At 42.6% G+C, this 14882-nt stretch overlaps 1 protein-coding gene across 1 annotated transcript; it reads left to right on the top strand.

Annotated features, from left to right (window-relative positions):
* The first annotated feature begins 368 nt into the window (after positions 1 to 368).
* Positions 369 to 14740, top strand: LOC148343169 (zinc finger protein 292-like). Its single transcript, XM_088316467.1, has 8 exons — positions 369 to 604; positions 2561 to 2715; positions 3169 to 3247; positions 3440 to 3575; positions 3667 to 3869; positions 7654 to 7790; positions 7992 to 8133; positions 8225 to 14740. The coding sequence occupies exons 1-8, from the start codon at positions 455 to 457 to the stop codon at positions 14321 to 14323; spliced, it is 7101 nt and encodes a 2366-aa protein (XP_088172593.1). The 5' UTR covers positions 369 to 454; the 3' UTR covers positions 14324 to 14740.
* The last annotated feature ends 142 nt before the right edge of the window (positions 14741 to 14882 follow it).

The raw sequence follows: 14882 nt of genomic DNA on the forward strand, positions 1-14882 counted from the left end.
CACATGCCAGAAAATAGGCAAATATGTTGATTATTAATTTCCAAAGTAAAAGCACATGTTCGCAAATGTATTCTTTTGATGAAACAAGATAATTAGTCTGCTTTCATGAAGGACTACATACGTAACTCGTAATAAACATTTGTACAATCATTGCATCATGACCCCCCCCCCCTCCCTACCCTAAATGTAGAAGCGTGAAAGAAAGAGGTTCCCCACCTCTGCTCTTTAAGGTCTTGGACGCTTTGTTTACATTCTACAGTGTGTGTGTATATATATGAGAGGCGCATATTTTGGCTACCCCCCAAACCCACCCCCACCAATTGATACCGACTCAGACCCACCCACCGCCGACCCCTTCCCCCCCTCCTCCCTCCCCCACCCTACGTGCACGTGCGTGTGCCTTTCTGGCAGCGTAACATCTGTGCGTGCGTACGCGGTCGTGATTGTTGTGAAGATGGCGGAGGGGGAGACGGAGAGGGAATATGACACACGAAAAGCGAACGACGATCTCCGCGGCCGCTTCCACGGCTTGACCGCTGCACTGAGGGAGAGCACGAAGTCGCCGCTGGAAGCCTCGCTGATTTTCTGCCAGGAGTTTTGCCAGGTTCGCCCGCTCATCCCCGGCTAGCTCTCCGTCCCCTCTCTTGCTTCCTAGCTGAGGATGCCCGTCTACATTGGCTACAACAATGTAGCTAAAGGCGCTAGCAGCACTGTTAGCTTGCTGCTAACCCCGAGATGGGGAACAGGAGTGGGGGCCTGCGTGCTTTTCCGCCCTTCCTCCGGGGATGTTTCACCATTCTTTATAATTCTGCATAAAGACCAGCCATTGTGGGGGCGGCAAGTTGGGCTCATGTGCGCGAACTGTGCTTGTGTTGCTCGTATTTTCCCAGGCCAGATTGCTAGCAGGAGATCAATGCTGCTAGCTGGTATGCAGGGTCCCACTGTCCTGTGCAGTGGTCATGCTGTGAAAAAAAAATGGATAGCTACGTTAGCGAGAGCTTCGTTAGCGAATGTTGGCAAATAAAAGCGAATATAATTAGCTTATTACTGCAGTAAATTATTGCAGTAAATGGGTAATAGAGCCGTCATAAACACAGCGACTCGCGTACTATCGTCTGCAGGAGGATTTTGATCGCTTGGGGGAAGTGGGCTACTTTTGTTGAGGCAGGAAAAATCAATTATGTGTTGCCAAGGTGTTAGCTTAGGCCCTGTGCACTCATTTTTAACCAGCTAATCACATCAGATGAAATGCTCGTTTCAAGTAGCCACATTAGCAAGAGATGTGACTGCAGCAGGGAGACATTTTTTTTTTGTAGTGAATGTGCGTCTGTGGTCAGTCGACTCCATTACTCTCCCACCATTCTTTTATTTATTTGCCACGACCACAAAAATATCGCCTGTTCTTATGCTCGATAGCCCTGTCGTTTCATTTAGTTCTAATCATTGCAAGATAACCAACAAAGATGTGGCTCCCATTGAGGATTTCCTGCAACTTACAACAAAGTTCTTTGTGTGAAAGGGCGAGTGCAGCCCGGACTCTTGTGTTTCCAAACACTGAATAATAATCAGAGAATAAAATAGTCGTTCAGCGTTCAAATGTGATCTTACAGGCCTTGTGCTACTTTTGAATGGACATTGATGATCATAAATGGTTCATAACGTCAGTTATTTTTCTACACAAGTCTGTTTGTAACATTGGTTATCAGAAATGGGATAAAAAAAGCACATTCAAGCTATGTTTTATGTATGCTCTGTTATATTTCCAATTATGTTATTATCCGAATGCTATTTCAGATCTCAGCTGCACTTAACAATACAAAAACTAAATAAAAAGAACTCTGACATTGGTAGCAAACTGCAACCACGATAATAAATGTAATGTTAAATTAGTACAATGCTGACAGTGTCACTCAAAAGGCAATTTTTTGAGATACCGTTCTTATATTGGCTCTTTTTAGAATATTAAATTATATCAGTGGCTGTATATTTCTCCTGTATTGTATCCACAGGCAAGTTACTGTAGACTCAGTTCAAACTCTCATACTCTTCTTTTCTTTTTTATTCACCAATTAAAATAAGATGAATAAATAGAGTTCATTCATTTTTAAGACTGTTTTATACCAACAACTGTGAACATTAAACCTAAAAGTTTTGCGTGAGCATAGAGAGTGCCATATTTGTTCTTTTATCTGAAATTATACTATTAGGGGGGGGGGGGCCAAAAACAAGATTGTTTGGTGAACAACAAATTTAAAAAGTACAAAAAAAGATTTCTAGCTGTTTTAGATAATTTAATACAGATCGTGTTTGTAAAAATAGAAAATTTAATTCAGATCTTGTATTTCTGTATAATATGAAAGGGATTGTAATGTGTTTTGTTTAAAAGTGTGAAATGGAAATAGATAATGTATTGTTCAGGAACAAATGGCCACCATTTGATCAATAGTAACGTAAATTAGGAATAACATTTGAAATCAATAAAACTTTTTAACCCCATTTTCCCACTGAATAGCTAACTTTTATGAGCTTTATACTGATTGTCTTGTGTTTTTCTGGTCAGGCCCTGGTGGATTTTGCCGGCCGTTGGAAAACTGACGAGGATCCACTGCCTTTGCTGGAGGTCTACACGGTGGCCATCCTCAGCTTCGCCAATGCCGCCTCTTGTCTCTCCTCCGAATGTGAAAATGTGCCACTCCTACTTGAAAAGTTAACATTGTACGTATGAGTCCTGGAAACGTTCTTTATTAAATCTTATTACTCTGTCGACGAATTCAGTCATTTGATAGAAAACCTCGTGTTTCCTTTCAGAATCAATCTTTTAAAATTTTTTTTGCATTGATTGCAAATGCGATTGGTTAATGTGCAATTCTATTATCTTTGTGAATGTAGACTTTTTGGTATAGCCCCCTGTATTGGTGCTCATTAGCCGTACTCAGTGAAGCGTCTGTTAATTCTATATAAATACTGTATACTCATGGAACCATTTCATCATTTATATGTATAACTAACACATAGAGAACATATATATTGTCAACAAACACACACCAATTCATGTTCCTACCTCATATTGCATGTTTATCATTAATGATGAATGGTTGTCTTAGCAACCGTCATTTGTATTGTGATCTAAATGTGGCCTTAACAAATGCTGAATGTTTGGATTGGCAGGAGCTGTGCGGAGCTGGTGCTCTTACTGCCCCAGCACATCCCAGGTGCCTTATGGGAGGAGTTTAAATCCTCCATGAAGGTCAGTGGCCATTAGTAGGCTTCTTGGATGCTTATCTTTGAGTCGAAAGGCCAATCTGAAGTAATGACAAAACATTGAGTTGAGCTGGATGGAGAGAATATACGTGGCTAGATATATTACTTTTGTTAATATATGTGGGCAGCCAAATGTAAATTAGTCAGTGACTACATATTCATTTGGCTTCTGTTACAGTTGGCACACAGCCTTTTGCAAGAAAGTGGGAGTGCACAGCTTCGTCCACTTTTTGCTCTGGCACAGCAAGATGGCATCTGGTCCAACACCACACTCAGCAGCATCTTGTCCAACACCATCCCTCAAACTGAGCAAGGTTCTGACCCACACACTCTCACTGTTTATTGCACATTGTTTTCCGTATGTACTTTCCTCACCTTTCCTCTTCCTCCTTTCCTATTCTTTAGTTCACGAGTATCTGGAGTTGGAAGGCCCCACTCTTCTCAGCATGCGCATAAAGCACCTTATCAAAGTAGACGGTGTTGATAAAGCCGCCGCCCTCGCAAAGATGTGCTCGGAGTACCCAGGATATGAAGGAAAAGGGAACTTCAAACAAACGTACTTACTCTGCATTTGCATGACCAAAAGTCAGGAACAGCTCATGGAAGAGGTAAGAAGCATCTCATCTATCTTCATCCTGTATTTCGATTAGCAATTCTCGCCGTCAACAATGCACTTGCTACTGTGGTTGGATGTGATTTCACGCAAAAAGCTGTTCTGCATGTTCAACCCATAATGAGAAAGTCACTCTATTCAGTAATGTGAGTTATATCTATGACTAAGTCAGAACTTAAGACGCTATAAGTGATTTTTGTGATTTGTCTCTAAATATATGAAATGTGTTTGAAAATAAGTGCACAAAACATGTGTAAAGACTGAGAATAATTTAAAATTGTTGAGACAGTTGTCCACGTTTATTGGGCGTGGCTAAAACAGACCTCGACAAACACACTTGGGCCAATGGCATGAGTCGACCATTCACCACGATGTAAGAATTGAGAGTTGCCATTCCATCAGTGGCTATCCATCGCAAATTAGTTGGTCATAATGTGGCCCATTTGTAATATATCTTCCCCGAAATGTTTTATTTTATTAAAGCTACCGTGTCTCTAACGTGTGGGCCGTTGCCCGCTGCTGCTGTGGCGAGTTGGTCCCCCAATCAAGTAATATAGCTGCTGGTGCACTGGCGTTGGGGCCATCCACCTCGCTACAGTCATATCCTCAACTGGTGCACGTGGGCCCACACGACGTTGACACTTAATGGAAAGTTAACTGTGAATTACGTACACGAGCCTGCAAGCTAATGAGCCAGCGATCTCCCCATACCAGCATCGGCGTTGTTGTTTTGTGTTGTGTGTGAGACCAGATAATGTTAATTGTCTAATTAACACAACGGCATTAAGTCTGTTTGGGGCAAACCGTGTGTGTGCTTTGTGTGTTAGCTAAAGTGATCCAAGGGCATGCACTGATTGACAGCAGAAAGTTTAGCAGCGGTGTGTTATCAGCAGGTTCGGTGGGCGCGTCCACACTGTCCGGCAAACTGAAAGAGGTCCCTACAATTTTGGCAATTTTTATTTTTTAATCCATTCAAATTTGGCAGACCTAGCCTTCCTTATATGTCCAATCAACACCATAAAGTTGAAGATGAGTCTTGACACTGCATCATTGTAACATTTGGGGCTATTCATCTAGCAGAAAGAAAGAAAAATGCTACCTTTAGCTTACCATGTTGGTCAGCGTCATACGTTGCTGTATTATACTCCACAGTCTCCACTTTGCTGCATCGACCATATTTTTGCTTCCTGTAGTCTTGGCTCAAAGTTAAATTCATATTAATTCTATAACTTGACAGTGGCCAACTGCCACTTGCTGTACAGTAAATACAAGGGGACTGACTCATCCATGTTGTTGGACGACTGATGCCTTCAACATGGCTTGGTTTTTGGAGTGTCTAGAGAAGGGCTGTCCATTAAGTAGACCATGAGCTCCTAGTAGCTCGCGAAGTGTGTACTCATGGCTTTAACTCAATCACTGCCAGTCCTCACAGTTTTATGCAAATGATATGACTGCCTGTCAACAGCAGTGAATGAGTTAAAAAAAAAGTTGTCTCTCGCCTATCATCCGTTGTAAAAATTGTCATATGATTGACATATAGGGCAGCTATTAATAAGCCCGGTGTATGTTTCACCGTGTGTATGTCCTATATTGTAGGGCTCAACAATTTATCATTTTGTAACCAAAATCGTGATTTCAACATCGTCATGGCTGTGTTTTTATTAAAGAGCGCAGAATCCCCGCGCTCACTAATCAGCCACATGCAAACTGCTAAAAAAAAAAAAAGCGTAGCATCTAAGACACACTGTTGCCCTTTCTCCTGGAAGTGATTTCTTTCGTGGTTGCTTGGCACTGCTCGGCGCTAAGATAGTTTGCGCCGCAGCAGCATTGAATTTATTTATACCCTTTTATAAGTCCGTGCACAGCAGTAGCAATGATCTGCGTGATACAGATCCTCTCCTCCGTGGTGACAAATAAACTACCCCACTAACAGGTAGTGTTTTCAAACGAAGCAAACGAGGAGTCGCTAAGCAAGATAATAGCTGAAATTAAATGCGGAGTCGGGAAGGACTCAAAACAAGTGCTTCGTTGTACAGCAGACTTTTCACAGACTTCTGGCTAGAACCGCGTTAGGGCAGAGATCCAGCAGCTCTAAACAAAAATTTGGTATTAGAATCAACACGTATCTACACATAAACTAAAACAACGACTACTTTTAGCAATTTAGCACATGCTCACACCGGAACACGCTACATGCTCGGTGTTAAACAGTTGTATTATTAGCAATTTGCTTGTATTTTCACTATTTTGCTCAACAGAGTTATGAGATCTGAGATCGAAGTTAATCTGAATCAATTTAACTTTGCTAAGGGATATGGGTTTGTTTGTTAAATAGATATCATTGTATTTAACAGCCACATTTACATGAAAATACTACATTTGAATGAAAAGAAGCAGTAAAATAATTACCTTTTCACATTTAACTAACCCACAACCATTCTAATTTTTGCAGGTTTACGCTCACCATTACTGTTAGGATCAAAATAGTCAATCTATACCATGATATGAATTTCAGGCCATATTGCAAAGCTATTTGAAACAGTTAAGTGTCTAGCAAAAATTTGGGAAATATATTGACGTATATTTTTGCATTTATGTACAAAAAACATGTACAGTAGTACAAAATGTGAAACCATTTTTGGGGTAAAAAGTGTAATTTTATATACACAATTACACAAATCCGTATTTATACAGAAAGTAGCACAGTAGGTCTTGCCTAACTATTTTGAAAGCCCCAAAAAGGGACTGCCAACCTCTAAAAACCTTTTTAGTGTCTTTGGATTATTAGAGTAATAGCTTTTAATGTTTTTAATAGTATGATGGCATTTTTTGTTATTTTTGTAAATGTTACTCTACTTTACGTTTACTGAATATTTCACTGAAGCGTGACTTTGAAAAATTGCAAATGGAATCAAAATTGCACTACTATTTTTTTCTTAAAACCATTCAGCTATTTTAAATAAATGAACATAGTAGGTAGATCATTTGAATGTGGTCATTTTATAAGTAGCTTGCAAGCTGATAAAGTTCCCCCTGTTCTAGTGGTATTTCAAAGTTGTAAATACTTCCGTAATTTACTGTTAGTCAGTAGACTCAACTGGATCCAAGAGAACAGTATTTCGTACTTTCATAATTCTACCCAACTTTTACCCAAGAAAATTCTTCACTTGTTTTGTGAATTAGTCAAAATCATTGAAATTGAAATCTCTTAATAAACACTTTAATTTTATGTACGCAATCACCACAGGCACTAGGCGCAGCTTCAAGATTTGTTCTCTCCTGGAAACTATTACATTTTGTTCTCGTTTTTTTCCGTTCAGAGTAAAGGCACGATATACGGCATGGGCATGCTCGATATAAAATGAGTTATGACTGAATATAGCCAAAGAACATTCAACAAACTTGTTAAGGCTAATACAAGTGACCACAGGGCGATGGCAAAAGCTTTAACCAAATGAGCAAGTATAATGAAAGCTTCCCTTGGCGCCTCTCCTCACACACGGGGTACAGGTTCAGCCCAAACACGGAAGCAGGGATTGGATTGGAACATAATGGCTACTCATGAGCGTCTTAATGTTTTTAATATTTATTAAATGAACAAAAGTATTTTAAAATGTAAAATACAACGCCGAATGAGCTTTCCCTGGACTGCACACATATCTGAGGGGCTGTAGCAAATCCGAGCCCTGGTGTATTGCCGTGCCCGATAGGCACCATTGCTCATGTTAAGACTGGCGTTTGCTGATTGATTCCACCTGAAATGGCTGTTTCTTCTCTAGATATCATCAATAGACTGCAAAGATGCGCTGGAAATGATCTGTAACTTGGAGTCTGAAGGAGATGAGAAAGGAGCACAGTGCTTATGTTCTGCCTTTCTCAAGCGACAACTTCTTCAAGGAGACGTTTATTGTGCCTGGTAAGTGCGGATGTTTCTTTGGAACTTGGACTTGTACTACAGCTTGTTACTTTTTACCTGTTTGGGGGGATTATTTTTCCATAGGAACTGAAATAATCCGTATAAAAACGCTAGCAAATTCAGATATCTTCTATTAGTGTACTTTCTTTACTCCCATTTGATTGTCTTGTGTGACCGCTTCATTTGTGATCCTTCTTGCAGGGAACTGACGCTGTTCTGGAGTAAGCTACTCATGCGTTTGGAGTCTTCGGCCGACTCCTTTCTCAGCCACAGCAAAGAGATGGCTCTTCTTTGCAGAAGTGTCTGTCACATTCTATTCCTTATCAAAGTCATCCAGAACGAGGTAACAAAAGGACAACTCCAGTAGAGCAAGTAAACTTAGTTATCCACTTCAACAAGCTTCAACAAATTTTGTTCTTCTGTGTCATGTCCAGGTGGGAGAAGTGGGGCTTCCAGTTTGTGTGGAAATGTGCATTCAAGCCCTGAAAATGACCTCAAGCGACCATACGGATAGCAAATCCACGATCTGCAAGACTATTTCCTGCATCTTGCCGACTGACCTTGAAGTGAAGCGTGCTTGCCAGCTGACTGAATTCCTTCTTCAACCTACTGTTGACTCCTACTACGCCGTTGAGTCACTGTACAACGAACCGGATCAAAAGCCCGAGGAGGACGGGAGTCTGCCGGTACCCAATTCCTTACGCTGTGAGTTACTGCTGGCCTTGAAGACACAGTGGCCTTTTGATCCAGAGTTCTGGGACTGGAAAACATTGAAATGCAATTGCTTGGCACTGATGGGCGAGGAAGCAGCCATCGTGTCATCTATTGACACGCTCAATGACACGGACGAACAAGAGGTGGAAAGTACGCATGGAAAACTCCCGGAGTACAAAGACCTGGAGGACTTTCTGTTAACCACTACAAATGAACTCAACGAAATCACAGATGAAAAAGAGAAAAACAGAGAAGCAAAGAAACTCCGGGAGCAAGGATTTGTATCGGCTCGCTTTCGAAACTGGCGTGCCTACATGCAGTATTGTGTTCTGTGTGACAAGGAGTTCTTGGGTCACAGAATAGTTCGGCACGCTCAGAAGCATTTTAAAGATGGAGTGTATCTATGTCCTATTTGTGCAGACAGCTTTGAAAGTAAAGAGGTTTTAGAGCCACATGTAGCGTCACATGTCAAGCAGTCCTGTAAAGAGCGGCTTGCTGCCATGAAAACAGTAAGAAAGGGGATAAAACTACCGCAGTCTCCTAAAAGTCCACCAAAAAATATAAAATGTGTTCCTCCAACGATTATTAGTCCTGTCAGTAATGACGTACAACCTGGTGTCCAACCAGTGAAGGTAGAGCAAATGACGTCTGTCACACAAATAAGTCAAGATTGCTTCTGTCCTGTTAAAAATTGCTCCAAAGCATTCAAGTATTTCCGCAACCTCATGGCTCATGTCCGGTCGCATAAAGACGACGACGAGGCCATGAGATTTCTGGAGATACAGAAGCAAAAAGTGGTGTGCCAGTATTGCAGGCGGCAGTTTGTTAATGTTCAACATCTCAATGATCATTTGCAGATGCATTGTGGCAGCAAACCATACATATGCATACAACTAGGTTGCAAGGCCAACTTTAATTCCAATTCGGAACTTCTCATGCATAGGAAAACACACTCAGAGTTTAAGGCCCAGTGTATGTTTCCGAACTGTGGGCAGATTTTCAGCGAGGCCTACCTTTTGTACGATCACGAAGCTCAGCATTACCTTACCTACACCTGCCCAACAGATGACTGCGGTAAAGTATTCTATTCGCAGGGTCAATTTTTATCTCACCAACAGATTCACAATACCAACAATGCAGTCAACAACGTGGTTGTCATAAATGAGAGCCCTCCTGTCTTTCCCAAAGTTGAACTGCCACAGGAGAATATGCCCTGCCAGGCAGACACGCAATCTGCTGCTGTATGCCTTGACACGAGTAATTCAGATGCATTCATGAATGAAGCATCAAAGGCAAACACGTCGCCATGCAGTTCCCCAGAGGTTGATAAAGACCTCATTCCTGTTAGAGTGAAACATTCGATTGAAAACATGTTGAATTCGGTGGCACATATTGAACTGAAAGATCCAGACAAATGCTACACTCCACTAACAAACACGAGCTCTGCACCAGCTGTCTTGAAAGCAGCACCGGAGGCCCAGCATGTACACCAGGCAATGACAGAGCAAGCGAAGATTCTCCCAAACCCTGTCCCCAGTCCGACCCATGACATTGCAAGTCAACAGGGAGCAGGGCAAAATAACATAAAAGCTGATGACTTGCAGAGAGCGATACCACAAATGATTTCTCCTAACCAAATCAAGACAGAAATCCCTTCTTCACTGCAGGGATATCCCCAAGGAATGCCTGCTGTATCCAGAAACGAGGAAAACCTGCATAGCTGCCCGCAAAATGAGTGCACAAGGGCTTACAGTACAAACAAAAGTTTGTCGAGACACGTGAAAAAGCAACATCCTGAAATCTTTGAGGACTGGAAGTTGGCCAAAAAATACAACAAAGTGGCCAAAATTACAGCAAAAAAGGCACCAGCTGGAGTATCGGTGCGCAGGCCGTATCCCAATGGTAACAACGATCCACCAAATCCGCCACCAAATCAGCCCGGACCTCTATGCAGCAAACCTGGGATGGAGCAAATTGATTACCCTGTGGGATGTTCAACCTCACCTGCCCAGTGTTATCCCAGCTCAATGGACCCTGTGCCCATCACTCCAATGGTGAACCCCACACTGTACCCATCCTGGGGAAGCGCCAACAATACCGGGGAAATCAGTCAGCCCGATGTGTCGCAGTCGTGGTCTTCACCGCAAATGAACAGCTGCTACCCAGATGCCTTCAATGTGAACGAGTGCCCCTCCCGCAGCTATCTTCAGTGGCAGCCTGATCCTTACCCAACCACAGCTTCACTCCCAGCTGAAAGAGAGCACTCAATGACAGTTCTACAAGGAGCCGCCGGTTCTCATGTTCCTTCAGATTCAAGTTTGATGTCCCAGTACTTATCCAGTTCATTGATGCTTGACAACGGCGGGCAAATGCACAATGGCGTAAATCAGTATGGACTAATGCCTCCCGATGGCAGGGGAGTTTCAGTGGAAGGAAAAAAAAACAGTGGAAACATGACAGGACAGTCGGATAATGGGGACAGCATGTCAACAATTCACAGTCTGCCCGAAGGATGTTACCACACTCCGTATGCTCAGAGTGATAACTCAGTGACTCAGAGTTCACCAGTTGATATTCCTAAAAAATGTCTGAGCCCAGAGGCCCAAGAGACAACAAAAGCGGCAGCAAAATTAATTAAAACAGAAAACGTGACAGCCTCTGGATTTGGACATATCGACAATGCTGTGGACGGAATGCTTAGCCCGCAAAGTATCACCCAGACTGACTTTCATTTCGAAGGAGACTGTGCTAACACGGAATGTGAAGCTACTGATGATAAAGATGATGCTGATGGCCAAAAAGGAAAACGTGGAAAGCTAAACAAGCGAACCAAATGGCCTGCCATTATTAAGGACGGCAAGGTCATTTGCAGGAGGTGCTTCAGAGAGTTCACAAGCACAAAGTCCCTCGGAGGTCATCTGTCAAAACGCTCTCAGTGCAGGCCGTTAGATGAAATTGACCTGACTGCTGATCTGCCGACATCCTTTCTTGATTTTCTTAATGACCCACATGTCCCGGAAACCAATGGAGCCATTTTTAACTTGTCAAATGGTGATTTCCCGCAGGACTCAAGTAGCTTGACACCTCTGAACTCTTCCTTGGCACTGAAACAAGAACCCCAAAATACAAATATAACCGACTTTTCAAACATCTCCGCTGCTGGGCTTGAAAGTCAGCAAGAGAAAGCAGCAGGGCTGGCTTACACTTCCACCGCTCCACCTCATCAAGAGGATCACTTGATGGAAATCTCCAATGCCTTTCAAAGATTGGATTTGATCGAAGCTGCCCAAGAGAAGATGCGGGGTAATTTGTCCTTAGAGCCAAGTCTCACGCATTGTGATACAACCTCAGAACTTAAAAAAAGCAAACCCGTAACGAGCAAGAAAGATGACAAGGTTTTAGCAAAAGCACCTAAACCTTTCAAGTGTGTCAGAGACGATTGCGAGTACTCATTCATGACAAAGGAGGCGTTATTCAGACATTTAAATAAAATGCACGATTACTCGAATGGTATGATTGAAGAACTGAAACGATGCCCATCCAAACTGTCGCCGTACACTTGCCAGATATGCTCCAAAACTTTTACAAGAACGACAGGCTTGAGAATTCACTATGAGAAGGTCCATCGATTGTCAAAGGCCGAAGCACAGAAGTACAAGATAAGCGCTCGAAACAGACACCAAGTAGTCCGAATGAACACTTTGCGTACAAGTGAGGCCGATGCTGACACAAGTGACGTCACAAAATCCACAGTTAGCTTTCCTTATATTAAACAAGAGCCCCTTGACATTGAAATTGAACCTCAAACTCACAGTGCAAACAATCCAGAAGTTCCTCACATTGCTTCACCGGGAAATCTTGATGGCTTCCCACATGCAACATCAACTGTCACGTGTTTGCCACCGGCGGCGGAAAGTTATTTAGATAACACGCCATTGGTTGAGGGCATGCAGACTGATCCTGAAAGGTCCCTTGAGCAGCTAACCGTGGCGGCTACAAGTCCAGATGGACAACACAAATTTGGTTTGAATGAGAAATGTGGTCTGGTGAAACCAAAAGAGCATCACGCAGTCAGCAAAATAAGAGAACCAAAGCTCAGCCTTCCTCCTAGTTCTGTTTCGTCTTCCCCAGAAAAACCAAGCAGCTCAAAAAACACTCCCACCCTCGATGAAGTCCACAAAAAGCTTCAAAAAAGAATGGGGCTTAAAATGTGTGACGCCGACAACGCCTTCAGTCCGTATAGACCATATCGCTGTGTTCATGAAGGATGCACTGCTGCATTTACCATCCAGCACAATTTGATCCTCCATTACCGGGCCATGCATCAGGCATCCCTGCCGCCAAGCAAAGCAGAGAGCAGCCCCGAGATGATGAGCGTACCAAACGGCCAAGAGAGCTATGAGATGGCAGGCAAAGGTCACGAAGTCAGGTGTCAAGTAAAAAACTGCTCACGGGTGTTCATGGGAGTCACAAGGTTAGTGCAACATTACCTTTTGCTTCACAAATTCAACCGCGACAAAGCCACCTCAATGATGGCCAGCATGGCCATCGGGACTTTCAACTGCGATCGGCCTGAGTGCGCGCTCCCCTTCAGCTCGGTGGACAAGTACATCGAGCACATAAAGAGTTTCCACAAAGAAATTGCCGTCTCGGAGAGCGGCTCAGTTGATACCACATTTAAGTGTGAGTACGACGGGTGCGAACGCTTTTACTCCACTAAGTCGAATCTTCTTCGCCACCTGATAAAAAAGCATGACTATGTTTATGAGCCGAAATCAACTGATGGACGAAGGAATAGATCTATCGGGCTATTCACGGGCATGAACAATGGGAAAGAAAATGTGGAAAACAAATTTAAAATGAAGAAGAAAAATGTCAAGAAAAAAGATGGAAAGACCATTGAACATTGGACCAATTTTGGGAAGCCTACGCTTAAAAACCACGATGAAGCAACAGCCATGTGCACTAAGAAGTGGCCATTGCAGTACCCATGCATGCTAATAGGCTGCGATACGATTGAGGTAGCGGAAAAAAGTATTTTTAAGCATTATGTGACTCACGGCCTCACCGAGAGATACATCGAAGACCAGAGGAGCCAGTTCATTTTCTGCAAAAAGTACAGATTCAAAGATGCTGACAAATCAGAGGGTGCCTCATGCGCATCCTCTGAGACCGAGCCAGATGAGGGTGACGGATCCACTGAACAAAACACAGAGGAGGCCGTAGAAAGACTAAGCCAAGAGGACGGCAAGCTTTCTAACGACGAAAGTGTCGAGTCTCAGGCGTCGACTGGGACGGACGGCGGCGTTAAAAGAGGGCGTCCCAGAAAACCTGTCAATCCAACACCAGCTTGTCCCGAGAGGATACAAACCCTTCGCAATCGTACGACTGTTAGCAGCTCAAGAGAGAACTCAAATCCTGGTACCCCTGTAGCCCAAGAGCAGCAAGAGGATGGTAACGCCATGCCAGCGTCTTTCAAACCTTTGGGACTGGAGGACTCGTTCCTTAAATTCTTGGAAACCTCCGAGTCGACCCACACCTGTAAACGCAAAATGAACGATAAGCCTACTGCTGAGCTGCCGTCCAAAAGACGACAAACTCACAAACAGAGGACTGCTTTGAGAACTAAAACCGGTGATCACTTTCGAGGTTGTGAGAAACTTGTAGACTTTCGAAATCCACATAATCTCAAATCCGTGAGCAATGTGAAGATAGTCATGGATAAAACGTTTTCAAACGGTGCTGATCTTTTGCTTAAGCAGCTACAAGACATGAAGCCCTTGGTCATGATAAAAAAGTGGCTTTACAGCGGATCATAGCCCCATGTTTTATTTCCAACGCCGACTCACTCAGGATTTGAGAAGTATGCTGCAGAATGGTTTGACAATGCATCAAATTTCCAACTGTTAACAGTAATGGTCACAGTAAATGAAAAAATGGCCTATTTTATACACCATAAAGGTAAATGTCTTGGATGATTTTAATTATGTATGTTAGTCCTAATAACCAGGTAATCCATAGGGCATAGATTTTAGATTCATGTTTGTATTTATGCTTAGTACTGAAGATGTTTTTTTGCTAAATGGATACTTTTAAAGAAAAAAATGTTTTTATATATCCCTATGGGATTTAATGTTTTGTTTGTATTTATTTCATCCTTTTTCAACACTAGTAGACCTATCTGTAATATTTACATGTCTTCCACAAAGTGTTCAATAAAATGTTACTGTTTTTTTGTAAAACATTGTCTGTGTACTTTAAGGTGTGACAGGTATAGGGTCAATTCCTTGCAAAGGCAGACAGTAGTACCTTCTGTGAAAATGCATGACGAATTACAGGTTTAGTTTCACAAGGATTTATCATGATTTGAAAACAATG

The sequence above is a fragment of the Idiotropiscis lumnitzeri genome, chromosome 1 (assembly GCF_059441095.1).
Source record: "Idiotropiscis lumnitzeri isolate Australia: NSW breed Sydney's pygmy pipehorse chromosome 1, RoL_Ilum_1.0, whole genome shotgun sequence".
NCBI classification, from domain to species: Eukaryota; Metazoa; Chordata; class Actinopteri; order Syngnathiformes; family Syngnathidae; genus Idiotropiscis; species Idiotropiscis lumnitzeri.